We start from the raw sequence: 25,971 nt of genomic DNA on the forward strand, positions 1-25,971 counted from the left end.
TTCCTTTCTTACATTTTCAGATTTAAGCTTTGGAGTCACCACGGCTTACAGAGCCGGTCCTTGACCTGTCGTAGTTTCCTGACCCATGGACTCCTTTTGATAGCCAGGTAATCGGAATTGTCGTAATCGTTTTATGCCAAATTGTAAGCAGCATATTAATATATTTACATTTGGTTACTTTTCCAGGCAAGTTAAACATAACTCTTTGCAAAATTCAAAAGCTCTCGGCCGTCCTAATGTAAATGTTAGATCCGTCCTGTATCGTTTTTCCAGAGACGTTAGGTATAAAAAAAATTGTACAACTAAGAGGATCGGAGCTCTTATCATTTAACTATTTTGCAAGCCGCGTAGATGCGCTTAGTGGGAAAACACTGTTCTTATGGAAAAAAAATGGCACGATTTTAATTACTGGAGCGCCAAGATTTGAGGACATATTAATGTATAAACAAAAATAAATGTACAAAATAAATACTTTTTAATAATTATTCGATATCTCGCACCGTTTACAAGATATCGAGCCTTAAATGTCGGATTACACTGCGCGCGTACACGTCACACACCCCGGAAACACAAAATTAAAAAATTGAAGGCTATATGGGAATGGAATGCAATAGACCAGGGGTGCTCAAATTCGTCTTATGGCAGTGCGTTTGATAACACACCCACAAGAAAACGTGTACATATGTAGCAGCGCGTTTGTGTTGGGGCGCAGCTGTGCACTGAGATTATTACGATTGTATTTGGTGTTTACCTCCAGAACTACAAAGCATATTACGCATTGTACTTCGCATTAAAAGTTTATGCTAAAAAAAACTGCACTCTAATTCATTACTCATTTTGATCCGCCAAAAAATTTAACATAACACTTACGATGGTCCACCACGAAATAAATCAAAAGCCAACGCAGACAGAAAAATAAGTTTCAGTGCATGTGCTCGAGGAAAAAACAAAAACAAAATACATTGCGTTCAGCGAAGCATGACGACGGATAGAGATGTAATGAAGAAACAAGCAAAATTGTTTTTGTTTCGCATGCAAATCGAAGCCCATATGCACGGTGCTTATGCGCGCACTACCCATAAGCATAGAGCATCTACAAAAACAAAAGTGCACTCAGTGTATAGGCGTTGAGCACCCCTGCAATAGACACTTCAGATTTTGTTTGTTTAGTTGGTAAATGTTTACAAGTGCGGTGCATGGCAAATACAGCTTAAAAAAATAAAGTAAAATATGGAAACGATGAGTGACAATGTTGCACCGTTTTTTTGTTATTAACAATTAAAGATGCGATTTGTAGTACACATTCGGACCTGAGTGACCGTATTTGCAATAATCCGCCACCAGACGACTGCAATAATCGGCACATCACATGCAAATACGGTCTTTCAGATCCGAATTTGTACTACAAATCGCATCTTTAATTGTTAATAACAAAAAAACACGGTGTTGTAGAAAAAAACACATCGTTTCCATATTTTACTTAATTTTTTTAAGCTGTATTTACCGCTGTATTTTCACCGCACGTGTAAGCAATTACCGTTTAGTTTAGTTTTTATTTTTTTGAAAACATAGTGGAAAAATTTTTTTATTTTTACTTACAGGAAAATTTTTAGAAAAAATTAACTCAGTTAATGATATAGCATATGGGCCAAAATAGGTACGCGCGGACTTATGCATTGATACATATGCAATATGATTAATTGAGTTAAAAATAATAAGGTAAAAAATAAAATACTGAAAAAATTAACTTAATACAAGTTTGCGCAGCTCTAAGATAATAGTGTACAGGATCGGAAGTCGCATCATTTAATTATTTCGCCATCCGCCTATATGTGACTAGTCGGAAAACGTTGTTCTTATGAAAAAAACGATAGATCGATAAACGGTATACAAGTTTGCGCAGCTCTAAATTAATAGTGTACACACAATGTTTAAACGTTGCTTCAAAAATTTTGTAGAAATACTTTTTGTTTACCGTAGTTAATTGGTTTTTACAATGCTAAACAAACTTTCGCTGAAAAATACAGAAGTATCGCTACGACCAATTCATTTAAAAACTATTTTTGTAATGCATTTACTGAAATATTGTTTATGTGTTTTACGATGTTAGAAACACATATTCAACCAGTCAAGGACTGAGAGTGTAACTGTTTAAAATGCTATCTAGAACTCAAGATCAAAACCCATGAAAAGCTGATCATAAAAGTTATCACAATAATAATACAAATAAATATGAAGCGAACCGACAACTACTGTGTGGACTTCAAACATGTATTTTATAGACTCTCAATTATTGCCCTACTCAGTTTGCGACTGCACTCTGTAGACTGCGTCAAGGAAATGCCGGCACAGGGGTTCTTCCCCTCAAATGACATTGTTGCCCAGTTTTACCTGCCGTCTATATCGACGACATCAAAATCCAACAATGGAAATCGTAGTACAGAAACTGGTGGAATCTCTCAAACTAAAAACTATTTTACTCATCTCAGTTTTGATCATAAGCACAATGTCTTGTTTGCGGGAGCCACAAATAAAATACTTAAACTTAACGAAAATCTTCGTGTGCTGTCTGAAGCTGTAACGGGACCTGTAAATGATTCACCGCAATGCCACGCAGGAGGGTGTCCGGAGGATATAGAGACATCGCTGGTCAACAATTACAATAAAATTCTTGTAGTAAGCTACGCCAACGATGGAATTCTTATATCTTGTGGTAGCATTAGACAAGGTAAAGTTAAATCTCAAAATATATTTATTTTTTTATTTAAATAACTTTTTGTTCTTGTCTCAAAATCTGACTTACCAGGCTTGCTAGCATATTAACTTTAAATCTAATAATATTGTATCCTTGCAGATGGTGTTATAATTTCAGCAAATGTTTTCATTGCAGTAAAACTTTAAACAACATCGAATCTACGACGATTTTTCTATTAATTTTCCATATTATTCATATGACAGCTATATGATATAGTCGTTCGATTTTGATGAAATTTAATTTTTAACTCAAGACTCATTGGAAAGCTCTATATCCAAAAATCATGATTGCCTGATGAAAAGCAACAAGGTTATAATTTTATTTCTGTTATTTCTATATAGATTTTTCGATCTTTCCTATAGCAGTTATATGATAGAGTTATCAGATTTTGATAAAATTTAACCCGAAATTCAATAGTAGTTAGAAAACGCTATCTTGAAGAAATCAAGTCGATCTGATCAAAAACAACGGCGTGAGAATTTTTTATTTCATTCTCTCGTATGGGAGCTATCCGATATAGTCGGCCGATCCGGCCCGATCCGACTTTTATACTGTGTGCAATAACTACACACCTTTTGGGAAAGTTTCAGCAAGATAGCTTTAAGGGGTTATATCCAGTTGCGAGGCCAAAAAAATGAGCTTTTTTGAAAATTATTTTTGCAGAGGCTATTTATTGTATGTATACGTGTTATATATGAAAAGTTAGGTCATTTTTTCTAGTTTTAGAAAAATTAAAAAAAAAAAAATTGGACTCCGTCGGTCCTGTAGAGGATCTCCCGAGGGTCCACTTCAAAAAAGGGTTTTGCGGTGAGGAAAATATCTCTGGTCCAAATTATCAGAAATGCAAAAAACCAAAAGGTTTACGTAAAGAATAGACAAATGCTGGTAATGAGACTTGGGATTTTCAAAATTTTGATTTTTGACAAAATGGCGGCTTCCCAAACATAAAACTTTGTTTTTGGCACAAAAATTTCAACTTTGAAGTGGCTAAAAAAATCGAAATTTTTGTCGGAGCCAAAATTCCAAGTCTCATTACCTGAAAAAAATATCTAAGAAGAGAATGTGAAAGTTTCAAGTCAATCGGACAAGCCGTCTCGGAGAAATTTTCCTCACCGACTTTGAAGACATAGTTTCGAGAAAAACGCATTTAAAGTTTTGGCTACTAGTTGAACTACATGGGAGACGTCTTTACAAATACACTGATTACTCCAATACTATTTACCGAAATACTTTGAAATTTTCAGATAATCTTCTTAGATATATATACATTCAAAATAGGCAAAAAAAAAATTTCGATTTTTTCAAAATCGCAACTGGATATAACCCCTTAAAACTGAGAGACTAGTTTGGGCAGAAACGGACAGATGGACAGAAGTACAAACGTATTCCGACTCTGCTCGTGATGCTGATCAAGAATATATATACTTTATGGGGTCTAAGGTGTCTCCTTCACTGCGTTGCAAACTTCTGACTGAAATTATAATACCCTTTTGCTCTGCAAGGGTATATAAATCGTTGTTTTTCATCAGACAATCGTGATTTTTAGAATATAGAGTTTTCTAACGACTCTTAAAGTACGAATTAAATTAAATAAATTAAAATCAAAATCGGACAACTATATCATAGAAATATGAACAATTGTCGAAAATATGGAAAAATAATAGAAAAATCATCATAGCTAGTTTTTTAGCTTTTATGTAAGGGTGATTCCATATCAGATTTACAGTCGATATTGAGAAATTCGATGAGATATTTTTTTTCTTGCTCTTTATCGAAAATAAATCGACACGTATTTTTTATATGGCTCAGAAAATTTTTTGACAAAGTTATGATTTTTTGAACTTTTGATGAACTGCCCTTTTTTTGATGACAGTCGCGTTTTCCAGCCCGAATAACTCGAAAACCGTACGTCGCAGGAAAAAAATATATAGGAAGTAAAAATTTCATCCTTCCTTCTTCTTTGCAAAACTTTCGTGAAAAAATTTTTTTAAACAATTTTTCACCACAAAAAGTTCAAATGTTTATAACAAATTAATTTTTCTCCAACTTGGACCATTTTGATTTTTTTTTTCACAGTAAATCCTTCACATTCTTCTGATGAACATACTAAAGTTTCAGAATGGTATCAAAATTAGTTTTTGAGTTACAGAATTAAATAGCATTAAAAATTCATTTTATTGACCCTTACTATGCGCGCGCGAAGCGAATTGACGCTCGTTAGAGTCGTTGGTCGGCGCACGCCCTGAGACCGAGCGTGCGGACCGTGCATGATAATCTTTAAAATTCTATAACTCAAAAACTAATTTTGATACCATTCTGAAACTTTAGTATGTTCATCAGAAGAATGTGAAGGATTTACTGTGAAAAAAAAAAAAAAAATCAAAATGGTCCAAGTTGGAGAAAAATTAATTTGTTATAAACATTTGAACTTTTTGTGGTGAAAAATTGTTTAAAAAAATTTTTTCACGAAAGTTTTGCAAAGAAGAAGGAAGGATGAAATTTTTACTTCCTATATATTTTTTTCCTGCGACGTACGGTTTTCGAGTTATTCGGGCTGGAAAACGCGACTGTCATCAAAAAAGGGCAGTTCACCAAAAGTTCAAAAATCATAACTTTGTCAAAAAAATTTTCTGAGCCATATAAAAAAATACGTGTCGATTTATTTTCGATAAAGAGCAAGAAAAAAATATCTCATCGAATTTCTCAATATCGACTGTAAATCTGATATGGAATCACCCGTAAGTATTGTGTTCGAGAAATTTGATGACTGCAAGGGTATATAACCTTCGGCTTGCCGAATCCTTTTTTGTTGAAGCCTCAAAAAAATCAGTTTAAGTCGACTGTATCATACAATTGTCATAGGAACAATCGGTGAAAATATAGAACTATAAAACTAGCAAACCCCCATAGCCTCGCCTCCTCCAATAGATCAGAGAAATTTCCACAAATATTTTTAGTGTAAGCTTCTAGAGTCTAGACAAAAGTTATAATCGTTCCTTTGGGAATATAAGTGTCAGGAGACAATTACAGAAAAACCCGGCTCCAGGTCTTAGTATAGAAGTCCAAAATAAGAATGATTTTGAACAGGATTATATTTAATTCCCCCTTGTTCCTCTAGGAACTACAGACAATCCAAAATCTCTAGTTTTTTCCTTCCAAAACTCGTTACCATATATATCATTCAAATCCGTAACAAACAAAAATCTACATTCTTAGACCGTTTGCATATCATAGTGTACATTGTGGTTCCAAATCAACATTCAAAAATGTATCCAAAAGATACATACATATTTTAAAATGCCTTTATACTTTTGTCAAAGATGTGTGGCGTTAGCCCTTTCGGCAACTTATGAACATGATGTACTTTGATGACATCAAACCTCATTATTATATCTTTTCAGTTTTACTGTAGCTTGATTGTTGATCAACTAGTACCAAAGTTCAGCTGCTTGGGCTGCATTTTATCGGCATATATGACCATTTTGAAATTTCTATTATTCTTTCTAAATTTTTTAAGAGCAGTTTTAAAATGCTTAATGAATTTTTTACTCTCATGCAGCCCCGATTATAGCGCTTTTTTTTTCAGTGGTAAAAAAAAGTTCAAAGAAACTGAGCTCGTTTTTCAAAAAATTTCAAAGTGCATGCAACCAAATAATAAACTTCATTAAGTATATACTAGGTTGTTCAATAAGTTCAGTACTAGCTGCTCGTCCCAGCTTCGCCCGGGTTTTTTTTTTAAATAGTTTACCTTACCTTCCCTTTACCTCGCGTCCTCGCGCACGCGCAACCACTATTTCTAACAATTTTCTTATTGTGACAACTCCCAAACCATATATCCGATTTGAATGATTTAAAACAAGAAAGGAAGCTAGCTTCGGCATGCCGAAGCTTATATACCCTTGCAGTCATCAAATATGTCGAACAAAATGGATAAAGGCTAAACAAAATTGAAGCTAAGACGATTTTTCTATTCATTTTCCACATTTATGGGAGCTATATGATATAGTCGTCCGATTTTGATCAAATTTAATTCGTAATTCAAGAGTCGTTAGAAAACAATATTATCCAAAACTCATGCTTATCTGATGAAAAAAAACGATGTTATAATTTTATTTCCGTTATTTCTATGTATATTTTTCGATCTCTCCTATGGCAGCTATATGATAGAGTTGTCCGAAATCCGAAATTCAATAGTAGTTAGAAAATGCCATATGGAAGAAATCAAGTCGATCTGATAAAAAACAACGGCGTAAGAATTTTTTATTTCATTCTCTTGTATTGGAGCTATCCGATATAGTCGGCCGATCCGGCCCGATCCGACTTTTATACTGCGTGCAATAACTACACAACTTTTGGGAAAGTTTCAGCAAGATAGCTTTAAAACTGAGAGACTAGTTTACATAGAAACAGACAGATGGACAGACGGACAGACGTACATACATATTTCGACTCAGATGGTGATGCTGATCAAGAATATATATACTTTATGGGGTCTAAGGTGTCTCCTTTACTGCGTTGCAAACTTCTGACTGAAATTATAATACCCTTTTGCTCTGCAAGGGTATAAAAAAACGACTGCTGTCATAGGAATAATCTTCGAAAATATAAAAACTTAATAGAAAAATCGACAGAGCTGGGATGTTGTTTAGCCTTGTATTTTTCGTGTTCCCGAAGCTAGCTTTCTTTCTGGTTGAAATGACAATACTTTTTATTAAAACAAAAGAATTGGACTGGGCGATCACTGTTTAAATACTTATAAAAGTATATGATCATGTTTAAAAATGTGGAAGCGGGACTCCTCCACGTTTGCAACACATACCGTTCTCCATTTAAAGATTTCACAAAAAATAATTGCTATTTTAATTATATTATCAGAATTGTATGTTTTGAATCATATTAAGGGGGGTGACGCCGATCTGAATCCCAGGGAGTTGCCTTTAACACTCTACTTCACCGAAACGAGAAATACCAGTTGACAAGCGTAATAATGAGCGTTTTATTCTGTTGGGGAAATATACAAATTTAAATTTAACCTCAACCTATTTCTTGTACATACCGCAGTATTTCCTCCCTTCTCTCTTGGAATTGCCGATCGGAGTAACCGTGGCGCCAATCTTAGCGTAGATTTTTAGAACATAGTATGACCAATTACAAACAATATAAATCACAAATACAAATACTGAATATAGCGCGTAATTCAAATACTGAATGACTATCGATACTTAACAGACTACATTATCCGATCCGCGACAAGGGGGTTAAGGTTGTAACCAATTTTTTTTCGATTTTTTTTTTTTATTTTTTTTTCTAAGAGAGCAATTTGTCGACAACATTGCGTAAAACTAACGGAGTTACAGCGTTTTAAACGACCGAATTAGGCGGTATTTTAACGTATAAAAATTCTTTAAATCGATTTTCCGGAAAACGTTATTTTGAAAGTCGGTGAACATCAGAACTCAAAATCTACTTAACCAATCCTTTTCAAATTTTCAATCAGGAAGTTTTTTTTTTATTTTTAATTTTTTTCCATTTTAAAAAAATAAATTAACAGCGATTTTTTGAGGTAACATCGCACTTTTCACTTTCAGGTACTCCCAAAAATAGGTTAAAAAAAAAATTAAAAAAGAACTTTTCCTGATTACCTCGGAAATTTAATTACCTTTATTATTTTTAAGATGATCCGTTAACGCCCTATGATGTTCACCGCAAAACAACTTTTTCTTTAGGCGTTTCGGAAGATTAACAGCCACAGGCTTATTTCCAAATATTAAAAAAAAATTTTTTTTCTAATACTCTTCAAAAGTTGAACAATAACATGTAATTAAGCTCAATAAAATAAAATGACTCATTTCGCTGCAAAAAAAAAAATAAAACAGCCCTTTTTTTGGCCTTTAAAACCTTACCCCTACTTACCTTCTACTTTCATTCTCAACAAATAGTTTAAAAAAAATCAATACTTGAATGTTTCAAAAAAAATTTTGGTATGGAGCATGCGTAAAATTGGTTTGCCTTCCGGTCCTTTATACCCTTGCAGAGCAAGGAGTAATTTAATTTCAGTCAGAGGCTTGCAACGCAGTGAAAAAAACACCTCAGACCCCATAAACTACAGTAGAATCTGGTTATAGCGACTTTCAAGGGACCGACGATTTTTCGTCGTTATACCCGGAAGACGCACTAAGCAAAAGGAACAAAAAAACATTTTTTTTTGTTTATTTATGGTAGCCGTCTTCGTAATAGTTTTTTGAAATAAATCAAATTAGCTTTTTAATAAAACGAAAAATTTAATAAATTTAATTCAAAAAGATGGGTTTCTCTTAATACTGAACGACTATATCAGATATCTCCCATACGAAAAATGAATTAAAAAATTCTCAGGCAGCTGTTTTTGATCAGATCGACTTGATTTTTTCCAGAAGACATTTTCTAACTGCTATTGAATTTCAAATTAAATTCAAAAAATTCAAAATCAGATAACTCTTTCATACACATATACCTGACAGAGGAGAGATCAAAATATATATATATATACTGGAAAAAAATTATAATGATTTGATTTTAATCCCACGAGCACGATTTTTGGAAAATCAAGTTTTTTAAATACTCTTAAATCGAGAAATAAATTTCATAAAAATCTGAGTACTGTATCACTATAGCTGCAATAGGATCGAAAAATTTATATAGAAATAACGGAAAGAAAATGATAACATCGTTGTTTTTCATCAGACAAGCATGATTTTTGGAATATGGAGTTTTCTAATGAGTCTTGAGTTTCAAATTAAATTTCATTAAAAATTAGTAGAACAAGAAAGGAAGCTAGCTTCGGCAAGCCGAAGCTTATATACCCTTGCAGTCATTAAAAATGTCAAACAAAATACATAAAGGCTAACAACATCGAATCTATGACGATTTTTCTATTATTTACCATATTGTTCATATGACAGCTATATGATATAGTCGTCCGATTTTGATAAAATTTAATTTGTAACTCAAGACTCATTAGAAAACTCTATATTCCAAAAATCATGATTGTCTGATGAAAAACAACGAGGTTATAATTTTATTTCCGTTATTTCTATATAGATTTTTTGATCTTTCCTATGGCAGCTATATGATCTAGTACTCCGATTTTTATGAAATTTTTTTCTCGATTTAAGAGTATTTCAAAAACTTGATATTCCAAAAATCATGCTCGTGGCATTAAAAACAACGACATTAAAATTTTTTTCCATTATTTATATATATATTTTTTGATCTCTCCTATGGCAGCTATATGATAGAGTTATCCGATTTTGATAAAATTTAATACGAAATTCAATAGCAGTTAGAAAACGCCATCTGGAAGGAATCAAGTCGATCTGATCAAAAACAACGGAGTAAGAATTTTTTATTCCATTTCACTCGTATGGGAGCTATCCGATATAGTCGGCCGATCCGGCTCTTTCCGACTTATATACTGCGTGCAATAACTACACAACTTTTGGGAAAGTTTCAGCAAGATAGCTTCAAAACTGAGAGACTAGTTTACATAGAAACCGACAGGAGGACAGACGGACAGACAGACAGACAGACAGACGGACAGAAGGACAGACGGACAGACAGACAGACGGACAGACGTACATACATATTTCGATTCAGATGGTGATGCTGATCAAGAATATATATACTTTATGGGGTCTGAGGTGTCTCCTTAACTGCGTTGCAAACTTCTGACTGAAATTATAATACCCTCTGCTCTGCAAGGGTATAAAAATCGTATTAGGCTCGATGTTGTTTAGCCTTTATGTATTTTGTTCATTAAATTATTTAATTGGAAAATTAATAGAAAATCGTCATATGTATTTTGGTCGACATATATGATGACTGCAAGGGTATACAAGCTTCGGCTTGCCGAAGCTAACTTTCTTGTTTTAAATTATTGGTTGTTCTAATAAGTTGGTATAAACTTAGCAGAACAACTAAAATTTAATTTTAACTTAGTATTCCATGAATTTACTGTTAATTATCTGTAGATTATTCGTGAAAGAATCAAAATCGCGGATAAATTTACGAATTTTTTTATTTAAAACTCTTTTATAGTAAACTCTGAGGAGTTTCCTTCACTGCGTTGCAAACGTCTGACTGAAATTATTACATCCTTCGCAAGGGTAGATTGGAGCCGAATTTCAAAAACATATAAATGATTTTAGAAAATTTTACTAATTATTTATTTATTTATTTATTTATTTATTTAATTCAGTTAGAATAGCTTATAATACTAAGACTAACTAAAGAGAGTTGCGGTACTAGCTGCTGAGTCCACAGACTGAATTTTTTAACTTATATTTAAAGTAAAGTTCAAACTGCCCCTTAAATTGATTGGATCAAGATTTTTCTCACGGCAATTAAAAAAACACCTTTTCAAATCGGAGTAAAATTTGTGCAAAACTTACACGTTTTCGGTTAATGACAATTTTGTAGTAAAGGACCAAATAAATAAAGTTTGCAACCAGGATTTTATTTAATCTTCTCTTTTTAATTGAGGAACTGGATTCCATGAATGTTTGTCAGATTCGTCTCAAACTTAAAATGTAGCTTGTTAGACCGTTTAGACATCCCACAAGATTACAAAAGAAGAAAAACATTTTTTTACCAACTACTGTAATATTACGAAATACAATACAACAATATTGTCAATAGACATGTTTAACCATATTCCCATTTGGGTTTTTGGCCGATCAATTCTATGCGGGGCCAAAAATTCAATGCAATTAGAGCGAGCCTCGTTATGGTCACTTTATCATTAATGGATAGTGAAGCTCTTAGATCATTAGGTCAAGTAAAACGCTTTAAAACCTTTAACTCTCGCAATTCCATGCGAAAAAGAGACGCATTAACGAGCGGTTTAGCAACATGTTTGATGCTTCAAACAAAAGGCTTACAGCAATAACGACAATATACAGTCGAATTTTAAACTTCCAGGGCCTGTTGTTTCATTATATGATTGCGGATTCGCCCAATTTTTTTTTTAACAAGTTAACTGATGGTATGTTAATAATTATTTTAAATTTGTTTTCAATATTAAAAAAATGTTTTTTTTTTTTTTGGTTTCACCCTAATTTTAACGACTTTTCACTATTGTGGCAAACTTAAGGAAACAAATCATAAAACTTATAATAATGAAAAAATTGAACAAAAACTATTTTTTTTCCAATTGAACACCTTACTAACTAAACCAAAAATTTTAATTCTGAGCAATTTAACAATAGACATATTTTTTTAATTTAGCTTAATACTTAGAAATGCCGCCTTTGGCCTTAATTACAGATTTTACCCTATTGGGCATAGAATCGTAAATGGAACACAAATATTCCTTCGTTATATCGTGTATCCATACTTTTTCTATAATATGTGTTAGCTCCTCCATAGTTTTGGGCTTTCGCTTTCTTATTTTGGCACCCACATAGGCCCAAACATTCTCGATTGGATTAAGGTCTGGGCTGTTTCCTGGCCAATCTAAGGACTTAATGCCCAATTCTTCCTTCAAATTTGTTTTCTTTAGATAGAAAAATGTCCAATTTAACTGAAAAAGTTGTTTTGATAATAATCGGACGCTGAGTAACTCACAGATCGCGCTCGATGGCAAGGTGCAGAATCATCCTGAAAAATAGGTTCATCGTCTTCTTCATTTATGGACTCAATGCTAGGCACAACTCCTCTTAAAATTATTTCTTTGTATTTTTCTGCATTGACCATACCCTAAACCAGGGGTGCTCAACGCCTATACACTGAGTGCACTTTTGTTTTTGTAGATGCTCTGTGCTTATGGGTAGTGCGCGCATAAGCACCGTGCATATGGGCTTCGATTTGCATGCGAAACAAAAACAATTTTGCTTGTTTCTTCATTACACCTCTTCGATTTGCATGCGAAACAAAAACAATTTTGCTTGTCTCTTCATTACATCTCTATCCGTCGTCACGCTTCGCTGAACGCAATGTATTTTGTTTTTGTTTTTTCCTCGAGCACATGCACTGAAACTTATTTTTCTGTCTGCGTTGGCTTTTGATTTATTTCGTGGTGGACCATCGTAAGTGTTATGTTAAATTTTTTGGCGGATCAAAATGAGTAATGAATTAGAGAGCAGTTTTTTTTAGCATAAACTTTAAATGCGAAGTACAATGCGTAATATGCTTTGTAGTTCTGGAGGTAAACACCAAATACAATCGTAATAACCTCAGTGCACAGCTGCGCCCCAACACAAACGCGCCGCTACATATGTACACGTTTTCTTGTGGGTGTGTTAGTAAACGCACTGCCATAAAACGAATTTGAGCACCCCTGCCCTAAACCATTAAAATTGATTCCGTTTTATATTTGGATATGCATCCCCATACCATAACATACGGTAAATGCTTTACTGTGGCTATGCAGCAATTTTCAGAATAACGTTCCCCACGTCTACGGCGCACCTTGAGGATTCCATCAGATCCAATGAGATTAAATTTGGACTCATCTGAAAATAGCACTCTTGACCAATCAGAAGCAGTCCAATTTTCCTTGTCCTTGGCCCAGTTTAGTCGATTTTTTTTCATTCGCGGATTCAAAAGTGGCTTTTTTGCAGGTGATCTTGCGAGCATTCCCATAGAGTTAAGCCGACGTTGAACAGCTCGCTCCGAAATATCTTTTGAAAACTGTTCATGTACCTCAGATCTTATCTGCACCGCAGTTTTGAAACGATCCTGCAGGCTCGTTCTCATAATAAAGCGATCTTCACGTGACGTGGTGCATTTTTTTCCACCTGTCCCTTTTTTCCTTTTTAATTCACCTGTCTCACGATATTTTTTTAAAAAACGACGCACTGAGCTTTCATTGAAATGTGTTTCAGCCGCTATTTGCCGATTTGACACATTTTGTTCAGCCAATAATATAATTTTTCCTTATCGCGATCAGCAGGGGCGGACGCAGAAAAAAATTTGGGGGGGGGTCCGATCGAAAATTTTTTGTTGTTCGGGGGTCCGATCAAAAATTTTTACGTTTGGGGGGGTCCGATCAAAAAATTTGTTCCTTTGGGGGGTCCGACCAAAAAACATTTTAGTTTTTATGGTTGAAAAGCCGTGTGCTGTAAGGAAATTTGAAAAAGTCTGAGATTTTGGGGGGGGGTCCGGACCCCCCGGACACCCCCCTGCGTCCGCCCCTGGCGATCAGTGAACTGCTTTTGCTTTGGCATTATTTTACAGGTGTCTTTACAAAAAAAATTCTACCAAAAGCAACTTAAGCAACAGCGCTCTTCAAATGACGAAATTATGTCGAAAATAGTCAAGGGAAACCCCCCTAAAAAAATAATGCCCAGAGAATAAAATTTAGGGGAACCCCAGCATAGTGACTGCACAATTTCTAAATTTTTTTAAGTGCGGTTTTTTTTTGTGGCTCTGACTTGACTGTAGGTTAATAATCATTATACACTTTTAACATTCGTTCGTGAATTTCTTTTTAATTGGGCTAGTGGCAACGGCCACGAACGACAAAACTTATTGAACAGAAAGTTGCCACTACCATTAAAATAGTTTTTCAGGCTGTTCCTTTCTTTTTATTTATTTGAGCCTGTATTTATTGAAAGTATGTAATAAGTATAGAAAGCAGTTGCGATTCCATAATATATAATGTATATATTAAATGTTATTAATCAAAATCATTAAACTGGCAAATTGATTTCCCCTATTATCTATTCGTCTGTATTTACTTCGAGATCGGGGGGACTATAAGAACTAGTTTAGATAGCATGTAGTTTGTGTAAGTTCATTTCATTTTTTATTGCTTCCATTTGTATCAAAGAATTTTAAGTATAGCGTCGATATTCATATGACTGTTTAAAATTTTGCAATATATTTTTATACCACCCTTGCAGAGCAAAAGGGTATTATATAATAATTTCAGTCAGAAGTTTGCAACGCAGTGAAGGAGGCACCTCAGACCCTATAAAGTGTATATATTCTTGATCAGCATCACGATCTGAATCGAAATACGTCTGTCCGTCTGTCTGTTTCTATGTAAACTGGTCTCTGAATAACAAATAAAATTTCATCAAAATCGGACGACTATATCATATAGCTGCCATATGAACAATAGTCAAAAATATGAAAAATTAATAGAAAAGTCGTCGTAGCTTCGATGTTGTTTAGCCTTTGTGTATTCTGTTCGAAATATTTGATGACTGCGAGGGTACAGAAGCCTCGGCTTGCCGAAGCTAGCTTTCTTTCTTGTTAAAAGTAAATTAAAACGAAACTAATTTTGCAAGTTAGTGATTAATAATATAATTTATAATTTACAGGAGCTTGCGAAATTTACAGTCTGCCGCGGTTTCCATCTACGCCTCAATTTTTTGCAGTACCATTGGCTGCTAATGATGAAATCGCATCCACATATGCGTTTGTAGGTCCAGCAAGATATTCATGGAAAGAGGAAGACATATTATATGTGGGAACCACATTTACAAATGTTGGGGATTATCGTCACGACGTACCAGCTATTTCATCCCGTCGCCTTGATGACTTAAACTATGCAGAGTTTTCAATACAGCAGTCAATTATAAACATAGATGTCAAATATCGGGATCATTTCCTAGTTGATTATGTTTATGGCTTTAATTCTTCTGAATATGCATACTTTATTATTGTTCAAAAGAAATCACATTTGGCAGATGAGGCGGGTTATGTTACCCGTTTGGCCCGGATATGTATAACAGACCCTAATTACGACAGTTACACTGAAATTACTGTTCAGTGCACTGCAACTGAAAACAATATTGACTACAATATACTACGCGATGCAAAGTTAACACCTGCTAGCCAAAAGCTAGCTCAAAAAATGGGTATAAAAAAAGACGATCACGTATTAGTAACAGTATTTTCCCCTTCAAAAGAGATAAGTAATCAGCCAGAAAGTAAATCAGCAATGTGCATTTACAGCATAAAAGATATTGAAGACGTGTTCATTGAAAACATACATTTATGCTTTAACGGAACAATAAAGGATCGAAACTTGGGCTATATATCGGGCACCATTAATGATGGCAGATGCCCAGTAGTCGGGTCGCTCGGTAACATTTACAACTTTTGCTCTGTGGGACTTAAAATAAGCGGAGTATCTCCTATCACTAGCCATGCTCTATTTCACTTTGAAAACGTATCTGTTACATCGGTGACTGCTACTTCAACAACTGATCAACAACATTCTCTTGCTTTTCTTGGAACAGACATGGGAGTAATTAAAAAGGTTTTACTGTCTGGACAAAGTCCAGGTGAGTACGAAGAAATAGTTGTTGATGCTGGAAACCGCATACTTCCCAATACTATGATGTCTCCCAAAAAGGATTTTCTTTACGTTCTATCTGATCGAAAAATTACAAAGCTACGAATAGAGCACTGCTCTGTTTACACTAACTGTTCAGCTTGCTTGGAGTCTCGAGATCCGTTCTGTGGATGGTGTTCTTTGGAAAAACGATGTACTGTGAGGTCAACTTGTCAGCGAGATACTTCTGCGTCGCGCTGGCTTTCATTGGGAAGTGGACAGCAATGTATTGAGTTTGAAGCTATAATACCAGAAAAAATACCAATTACTGAGCTAACTCACCTACATTTAATAATTCGAACGTTGCCCGAACCTTTCAATGCAAAATACCGTTGTGTTTTTGGAAACTCCACTCCCATTGATGCGGAGATTTTGGACAATGGACTTGGTTGTGCTACGCCTCCACTTGATGAAAGACCGGAAATACCAACTAATACTGACCACGTATTGGTGCCATTGTCGGTGAGAAGTTCGGAGACAAATAAAGACTTTGTGTCAAGATATTTTGCCTTTTTTGACTGTTCACATCATGGAAATTGCCAAGAATGTGTTCAAAGTTCTTGGGGTTGCAACTGGTGTGTTTTCGACAACAAATGCGTCCACAAAACGTCTCCATGCCGTAGTATCGAAAATGCTATAAATGCGGTTGGGCAATGCCCCCATTTAAAAAACAATCATCCGGCGATTCTTTTACCGGTGCGGGTGCCCAAAGAAATTAGGTTAGAAATTGAAAACTTGCCAAAACCAAAAAGTGCCCATGCAGGTTTTTTATGCACTATACATATTGAAGCTGCCCAAATGCTACTACCTGCTCACATCGAGTCAAACAAGATTGTAGTTTGTGAAAAAACACCCTATTTCTACGAGACCAATACTCATGAGTACCAGGCAAAGGTTGTAGTTACATGGAATTTCCAGCACTATGTGGACACTGCAACTATAACGTTGTACAAGTGCGACGTACTGGGCTCTCATCGAGATCATGCTGATTGCAGTTTGTGTGTGACTCGTGATCCAAAATACAAATGTTCCTGGTGCAGCAACTCATGTGTGTATAATGAAACATGTATGGAAGATAAAAACTCTATAAACGGTGGATCTAAATTGGCTTTAGAAAACGAGTGTCCTTTGCCTAGAATCGATATTATCAAGCCATTATCGGGTCCTATTGAGGGTGGCACTCTTATTACAATTGAAGGAAGTAATTTGGGGATTCGCGAAGCAGATGTGCGTGGAAAGATTTTTATAGGGACGGTTCCGTGTGAACTTGTGTCTTACCAAATATCTGTAAAGATTGAATGTCGCACTACAGCAACGATGTACGAAATGTCAGCACCTATAAAGGTTGCAAATGATGCTGGATATACTGAATCAAGTGTACAATTTCATTTTAAAAACGTGATGTTAACAGGATTGTATCCCTCAATTGGACCCAGGTCGGGGGGAACACAATTGTCAATCATCGGAAAGTTTTTAAATATTGGATCAACTATGCGCGCATTTTTAGATGAGTATGAATGTTATATAAACTTTACACAAGCTTCGTCTACCCAAGTAAGCTGCACTACATCTGAGGCGACTCAGCCAGAGCCTATACGATCTCTGCATCTAATAATTGATGGTGCAAACCGAACATTAGAATGCCAAAATTCGGCGCTGAGCACTACCAACAAAAATCCGTCACGAAGTAATTTTGGTCATCAATTTCGTACACCACTGCGGCAGCCGTGTTCTATTTTTAACTATACTCAGGACCCGCGAATAATGCAAATTAAACCCTTACGCAGTTTTGTAAGCGGAGGTCGCGTTTTAACTGTTCATGGAATATATCTTGATTCAATTCAAAAACCTGAACTAGAGGTTTTTTTGACAATGAACGAGTTAACAAAACTTCTTGTGTTGTCGTTACCTCAAATCAAATGGAGTGCCCATCACCTCCGGTGAATTATAAATTTCAAACTTTTAAAAATGCCAGCAGAATGCTGAATTCGGAATTGGACTTTAAAAATGCTTCTCTGACAACAGAGAATTGGTTTAGTCATAGGCAAAAGCGAAGATCAGACTTTATGGATAACTTTCACATTTACACAACTGGTGAAACTTCGCCTAGCTACTTAGCTGAGAATAACATGGATGTCACAACTTTTGTAAAGGTCCATGAAACTCAACTAAATTTACAACTTAGTTTTGTAATGGACAATGTTCAGCTTGTTCGGGATTTGACAAAATATTTTCATGATATACGAAGCACTATAGTTTACTTAGCTGATCCCAAATTTTTGCCATTCCCAAAAGATGGAATCAAACTGTATAAGGGGGACAGTCTAGTCATAGAGGGTGAGCTTTTAAACTTGGCAGCAGATGAATATGACGTCAATGTAACTATTGGAACCGCTCAATGTAATATTACCAGTTTGGCACTCACCCAACTTTTATGCATTCCACCGGAGCATCAACCGCTCCCAACAGATGAAAATGGTATCGATCAATCTCTTGAGTTACCTCTTGTTGTAGTTAAAGTGGGACGTAACCTTCGTTTTGTTATTGGATATTTAAAGTATGATTTAAATAAACCGTATGTTTTCTCACACGCTTTGTTTGTGGTTTTGTTGACGGTGGCAATCCTTGTAATTTTTCTGGTAATCGTACTAATAATATTCAGAAGGAAGTCTACGCAAGCGGAACGGGAATACAAACGTATTCAGATACAGATGATAACATTAGAAAGCAATGTTCGTTCTGAGTGTAAGCAGGCATTTGCCGAGCTTCAAACGGACATGACCGATCTAACGGCAGATTTAGAAAGTACCGGAATACCAACGTTAGACCACGTGAACTATATTATGAAGGTCTTCTTTCCGGGGGTATCGGATCATCCCATTTTAAATTCGGAGAAATTTCGTGGAAACAGCCCACATACGAACTATGACGCTGCAATGGTGCAGTTTGAACAACTCATTGGAAACAAATATTTCTTACTTATGTTTATTGAAACCTTAGAGGCTCAACGGTCGTCCTTCTCGATACGCGACCGAGTTAATGTTGCGTCGTTACTTATGATAGTTCTTATGAATAAAATGGAATATGCCACGGAGATCTTAAAGTCTCTTTTATTGCGTTTAATTGATAAATCACTTGCTAGCAAGCATCCTCAGCTAATGCTACGGCGCACTGAAAGCGTAGTTGAAAAGATGTTAACCAACTACTTAGCAATTTGTATGTACGATTATCTCAAAGAGTACGCTGGATCTAATTTATTCTTGCTATTCAAGGCAATTAAGCATCAAATTGAAAAAGGTTTGGTCGATGCAATAACTAACGATGCTCGTTACTCACTTTCCGAAGAACGTCTTTTGCACGAACAAATAACCCATTCAGTTGTAATGTTACATATTTTACAAGATGATCTTGATGAAAAAGTCCAATGTCGAGTAAACGATTGGGATACTATTTCACAAGTAAAATTAAAAATTCTTGACGCAATTTTTAAAAATACTCCCTTTTCTATGAGACCATCTGTGCACGAAGTGGACTTAGAATGGAGACACGGACGAGGAGGTCATCTCACGTTGCAGGATGAAGACTTAACAACAAAAACAGTTAATGGTTGGAAACGCCTTAACACACTGGCTCATTACGGAGTCAAAGAATCGGCCGTAATGTCACTCATTGCAAGACAAAGTGATAATTACCATATACCCTATGGTAAAAACCAAAATCATGCACCATACCATAATTGTGAGTAGTGAACCTAACATATTATATTTAACAATAATTTTACTGTTTACATTTCAGTTTATTTTATAAATAACTCGCAAAGCCATATTATAATGAATAATGACATCGAATCAGGTTTGCAACAGCCGCGACTTTACCATCTTGTTAAACCGGTTATTCCTGATCATTATATGAACATTAAAAACTCAGTTTTATCTGGAGCGTCACCAGCATTGCAATCATCGCATTGCGTAAATAATTGTAATGATAGGGTTAACAAAACAATACCAGAAGTATACTTAACACGCCTGTTGGCTACTAAAGGAACTATACAGAAATTTGTTGATGATTTCTTCTCAATTATTTTAACTGTAAATGAGGAGCTACCACCTGCAGTGAAATGGCTGTTTGATTTACTGGATGAGGCAGCGCGTCGTCATGATATTGCTGATACTGATATTGTGCACGCTTGGAAATCCAATTGCCTGCCCCTTCGATTCTGGGTTAACTTTATATAAAAATCCAGACTTTATATTTGACGTTAATAAAACATTTTGTGTGGATTCCTGCCTAAGTGTCATCGCCCAAACTTTTATGGATGCGTGCTCAACCGCTGAGCACAGACTTGGAAAAGACTCTCCTTCCAATAAGTTGCTTTTTGCTAAAGTGAGTATGAAAAAATCAAAATTTTTATCCAAAAAGAATCATTTTATAAAACGCTGTATTATTACTTATCTTTAGCCTTTTTTAACGTTATCTTTGCACTTTTAGATATTTAACAATGTTGAACGACTAAGATATATCATTGCTATCAAAAAGTGAGCCTTTCCAAACGTATGCCTTTTATTATCTGTTTTGTTTTACGCAAGGAAGTGAATCGTCTTTAAGAAGGGGGTAAAGGCTTTCACTTATAAGCATTTGAGCATATTTTTTCTAGTCCTATTTGTTTAAAGAATATATTCTTAGACTTGAATAAATATAAGCAATACTGTAAACGTTATTCTCCTTTTAACCTCGCGACCTTTAACGTGATAACCCTAAAAGCTCTAAACAGATCTCTAACTACTTTTTCAAAGTTCCTTGTCACGGCTTCGAAATCACAAAATGGCAGATGGTCGCTAAAAATTAAGAAAACTCTTTTTTTGCAAGTTTATTCATTTTTAAGAATAATTTTACTCCAAGTTGAGGTGAGAAAGTTGACCTCTTCCAAAGATGTTCTAGGGGAAGCTCTGTTAAGGGCTTACGCTTTAAGTTCTACACAGTTAAAAGTATGCTCAATAATGTTCAAAGTTGCTCAAACCATTTTGTAGAAAAGAAAAGAATTTTGTAGTAGAAGTAAGTAGTTTCACGTCTAATGTTGTCTTTTAGTTGACTTAAGGTTTTTGGTTTATTAGCGTATACCTTGGATTTCAAATAACCCCAGAAATAAAAGTCTGGTGCCGTCAAATCTGGTGATGTTGGGGGCCATTCAAAATCACCACTTTTCGATATCAACCGCCCAGGGAACAATGTTCGCAATAAATCGATTGTTGCTCTAGCTGTATGGCAAGTTGCCCCGTCCTGTTGAAACCAGAAGTTATCCATGACATTTTCACGAATAATAGGCATCAGAAATTCCTGAGATCGTCGATGTCGTAGAAGTCTCATCAATACTGGCTCGTACAGCTTCGATATTTTCATTAGAACGTCTTGTTCGTTGCCTGGATACATGACTGGCATACTTAGATTACCGGTGTTTACAAATTTTGCGTACAAAGACTTAATTGTGTTTTTAACTGGAGCACTTTTAACTTTATTCATTTCACGAAACGCACGTTGGGTTAACACAGTTGAGAATTTATTTTCAATGTAGAGCTGAACAATTTGAGCGCGTTCCTTTGGAGGGTATTGTTCCATGGTATCAATTGTCTTCGACTGACGCTTCCAACGTGGTATGACATTTGACGATCTGTCGACGCTGTCAAAAGTTACAGGGTTGCCAAATGGGTCAATTTTAAATGGCCCACCCTGTACAAACAAAAAAGGACTAATAAAATGCTAAAGGTTGAAAAAGTGTTTTCTTAGGTATTCTTGTCATTAGTGCTATTACTGTGTTTTTAAAAGTTTGTACTTCAACACGACTATTTCTCCCATGAAATTTGTATTACTTACTTACATGCTGCATTTTTTTTTGCCAACGAAAATTATTTTTTATTTGCTTAAAAGGCGTGACCCATGAGAAAATTAAAGCATTTAGTTAAAATTAATCGTTAGTTGTGATGAAAAAGTCATAAAATATTTATAGCGCGCTAGCCCAGTATCAAAATATTTGTTGGGTCAATGAGCTTTTTCATTAACCTTTGGTGGTGACCAATTAAAATAAGCCGCATAAATTTTCGATAAATTTACACTTATTTATTTAACCCTCTAAGCCCCAAGAGTGCCTTGAGGCACTCATTTCACATGCGTTTTTGTGGAAAGTGGCATTAGAGGGTTAACTGGCACCAAGGCCTTAAATGTACAGAGTTACGTTAAGTTTGTTCGAGGGTTAATTTTAATTCCATATAAAGATGTTGGTCTAAATAACGTAACAAAATATTATTTTATTTTATTATTTAATATCTGATAATAAACTAATAAAAGTTTAATGTTAACGAACAACTATAAAATAATTGTTTTGTAGGATATTCCCCACTACAGAATTATGGTGAAGGAGTTTTACCGCGACGTGTCAAAGCTTCCACAAATAAGCGACCAGGAAATGAGTACAGCTATGCAGCAACTATCTATAAGGCAGAATGAAGAATTTGATACAATTTCTGCTTTAAAAGAGTTATATATATATATAACAAAATACAAGGGTCAGGTAACTCGATAATTTAATAATATATAGCCTAAAGTGCTATTTTTAAAATTTTTCTTAATGAGTTTTCTTTGCAGATTATGGAAGCTCTAGAAAGTGATATAAATTGCCGGAAGATGCAACTTTCCAGAAAATTGGAAAACGTCGCTGGTACCCTGGACGGCGACGGAATATCTAATTGCTGACATAAAGATGACGCGTTAGGATTTGTTTGGACTTTCAAATATATATATATATATATATATATATATATATGATTTTTGGTTTTCAACACGGTCAATATTGATTAGTTGTCACTTGGAATGCACTTTAAACTTTTTATTAAAAAAAATGACTGGCATAAATTATAGAGAACTTATCATTGTAAACATTTTTATAGGCCCTGAAAATCGTGTCCAAAAAACATGTATGTGCAAAAAGCAGGCTTTGTAATCTAAGAACAATTCCCTTCCGCTATAATTACGAAAAAAATACAACGTTTTTTCGATATTAAACAATTTTGATTCGGTGTCTTCTTTTTATGATAATAGAACTCATGAAACTGAAATAAATTTCCGGAATACGATACTTTCCCGAAACTTAGAAAATGTCTATAGCAACCTTGCGAGAGGCAGAACCTACAGATAAAGTATTCGAATTTGTTTGTAGTTTCAAACATGCTTATTAACTTTTTTTTAACGTTAGGAATAACATAAAACAGACCGAGGGTTGCAGCCGTGGATTGATTGGTTTCCCAAGAATTTTGAAGCAATGTGAAAAGAAAAACAAGAAACAAAGCTTAAATTACTTTGCTAAACCAGGCTAAAGAAATCGAAGCTATGATGATTTTTCTATTAACTTTCTATATTTTCTCTATGCCAGCTATAAGATGTAGCCTTCCGGTTTTCATAAAATTTAATTTGAAATTCAACGCAGTATATAAGTCGGAACGGAGTATTCATATTCACATACATATTTGATGATATGACATCTGTTTTCGAATATTATAATTTGCTATCAGAAGTTGTTGTTTTTATTTTTGTATCATCATGTTACCATGGCCTACTCCACTCACCTCTCAGAACTGCTCCACCAACCTAATCCTCTCCCTGCTGACGCCGGCGCACATATCCCACTCCATACGAGCTGCTGCTGAAACAACCATATGGTTCAAGCGCCCACCCACACGGAACCAATGGTATGACGAGGAGTGTCGCGTCGCAGCTGCAGCAAAAAACGCCGCCCACAGAAAAACGCTGCAGTCTGGCGCAACGCGAGCTACGTGTGAACGTTATAGGGAGAAAAGGAAGGAAGAGAGGTGACTTTTCAGACGGAAAAAAAGGGAGCAAGAAAGGCGAGAGTGCGAGGAACTTGAGTTGTTGCAGGACAGGAATGATGTTCAAAAATTCTACCAAAAAGTCAACCGTCTGACACAAGGTTTCTAGACTGGAGCATCTAACTGTCGAGATGAAAATGGATATCTGGTTACGGATACGCAGTGCACGCTGCGGCTATGGAGGAAGCATTTATCCAAGCTGCTAGCAGGCGATGACGGCACCAATCCCGCCATTGGAGGCCCAACGAGGGCAAGACGAAGTATATGCTGTCTACAAGCAGGGAGGCGCGGCGCCTACACTCCCATGTGATAGCGGATAGCTAAACCTTCGAAGTGGTGAAGGAGTTCACGTACCTTGGCACTGCCATTAATACTGAAAATGACGTCAGGCTGGAGATTAAGCGAAGAATCACACTTGCCAATAGGTGCTACTTTGGTCTAAGTAAGCAAATGTGCAACAGAGACCTCTCTCGCCGAACAAAATTGACACTCTACAAAGACACTCATCTTACCTGTGCTCTTATATGGCGCAGAAGCATGGGTTATGTCAATGATGGATGCAGCAGGGCTTGGAGTGTTCGAGAGAGAAATGCTTCGCAAAATCTTTGGTCCCGTTCGGATTGGGGACTACTTTCGCATTCGGATGAACCACGAGCTGTACGAGTTGTACGACGACGTGGACATGGTCCGGCCCATCACCAGCTCAGAAGCTTTGAAGCGAGGGTCGACTACGGGCGTCGACGAAGGGGACGACCAAAGCTCCGTTGGAAGGACCAATTGGAGGAGAACCTAGCTGCAATGGGTATTTCCGATTGGAGGAGGCGCGCGAGGAGCAGAGGGGCCTGGAGGGAGACGCTGAGGTCGGCCAAAATTCGAATCGGGTTGTAGTGCCACCTAATAATAATAATAATAATCCTTCCAAAACTACTTTACTGTGTGTAGAAGAAGATTCTTAATCTTCTGCTTTGTAATATTATTTATTTGGATTCTAAAAGTTAATCTGCAACAACATTAATTTTATTCATTATCGATTGCAGGTTGGTCGAAAGCAATTCAAAATATTTTTGTCATTCTCTTCTCTTTTTTATTGAATCTACTCTTAATTTTGAGACTAACAATAAGTTGGAGAATCTTAACATTAAAATTTAACTGACAGTACACTAAGACTGCATTCTGGTTGTGCGTCCCTCAGGTCGGTCGCTGGGTGGGTAAGTCGTTGCGACGAAGGCGTGATTGGTTGCTCAACCTTGTTAGACCTCTCGCCAGGTGGTTAGGGTGCACCGATAGCTTGGTTAAGTACTTTACCTTCTGTTCAGCGATCACTTCTTTGACTGGTAGAATGTTTAAGTCGCGGTGTATGTTTTCGTTGCGAACGTACCACGGTGCCCCGGTGATTGTTCTCAAGATCTTCGACTGAACTCTTTGAACTATGCCAATGTTGCTATTGCTGGCGTTCCCCCATAACTGGGAGCCGTACATCCATATATCGGTTTTAGGACCGAGTTGTACAGCAGGTCTTTATATTCAAGGCTAAGAGATGACCGAGCGTTGATAAGCCAATGAAGGCTGCTGGGCAGACCTTGTATGGCCATATTCTTGGCAGTTGGCACATTGCACCGGGCCATTGCGTTTGTGCGGCTCCTCAACTGTAATTCTGCGGTGCAGCAGGAACTGAAGATTGTATATAGGAAAGATCGAAAAATCTATATAGAATAACCGGAAATAAAATGATAACATCGTTATTTTTCATCAGATAATCATCATTATTTGAATAACAAATAAAATTTCATCAAAATCTGACGATCGGAAAAGTCGTCGTAGCTTCGATGTTCTTTAGCCTTTGTGTACTCTGTTCGAAATATTTGATGACTGCAAGGGTATATAAGCTTCGGCTTGCCGAAGCTAGCTTCCTTTCTTGTTCGAGCTTTGGTCCCCCAGGAGATTGAATTGGTGATGACCAAAATTATAATGTAATTGTAACTGCTCATGCTACTTTTTTTTTTTTGCTTTTGGTCAAT

At 35.9% G+C, this 25,971-nt stretch overlaps 1 protein-coding gene across 1 annotated transcript; it reads left to right on the plus strand.

Annotated features, from left to right (window-relative positions):
- The first annotated feature begins 1,902 nt into the window (after nt 1-1,902).
- On the plus strand, nt 1,903-23,137 carry LOC108101957 (plexin-B). Its single transcript, XM_017206541.2, is given in 7 exon segments — nt 1,903-2,728; nt 15,061-17,943; nt 17,946-19,817; nt 19,875-20,311; nt 20,313-20,462; nt 22,459-22,641; nt 22,716-23,137. Coding segments are annotated over 7 exon segments (6,129 nt in total). The 5' UTR covers nt 1,903-2,232; the 3' UTR covers nt 22,824-23,137.
- Nucleotides 23,138-25,971: the final 2,834 nt, after the last annotated feature.

Source organism: Drosophila ficusphila, unplaced genomic scaffold (assembly GCF_018152265.1).
Source record: "Drosophila ficusphila isolate 14025-0441.05 unplaced genomic scaffold, ASM1815226v1 contig_220, whole genome shotgun sequence".
NCBI lineage: Eukaryota > Metazoa > Arthropoda > Insecta > Diptera > Drosophilidae > Drosophila > Drosophila ficusphila.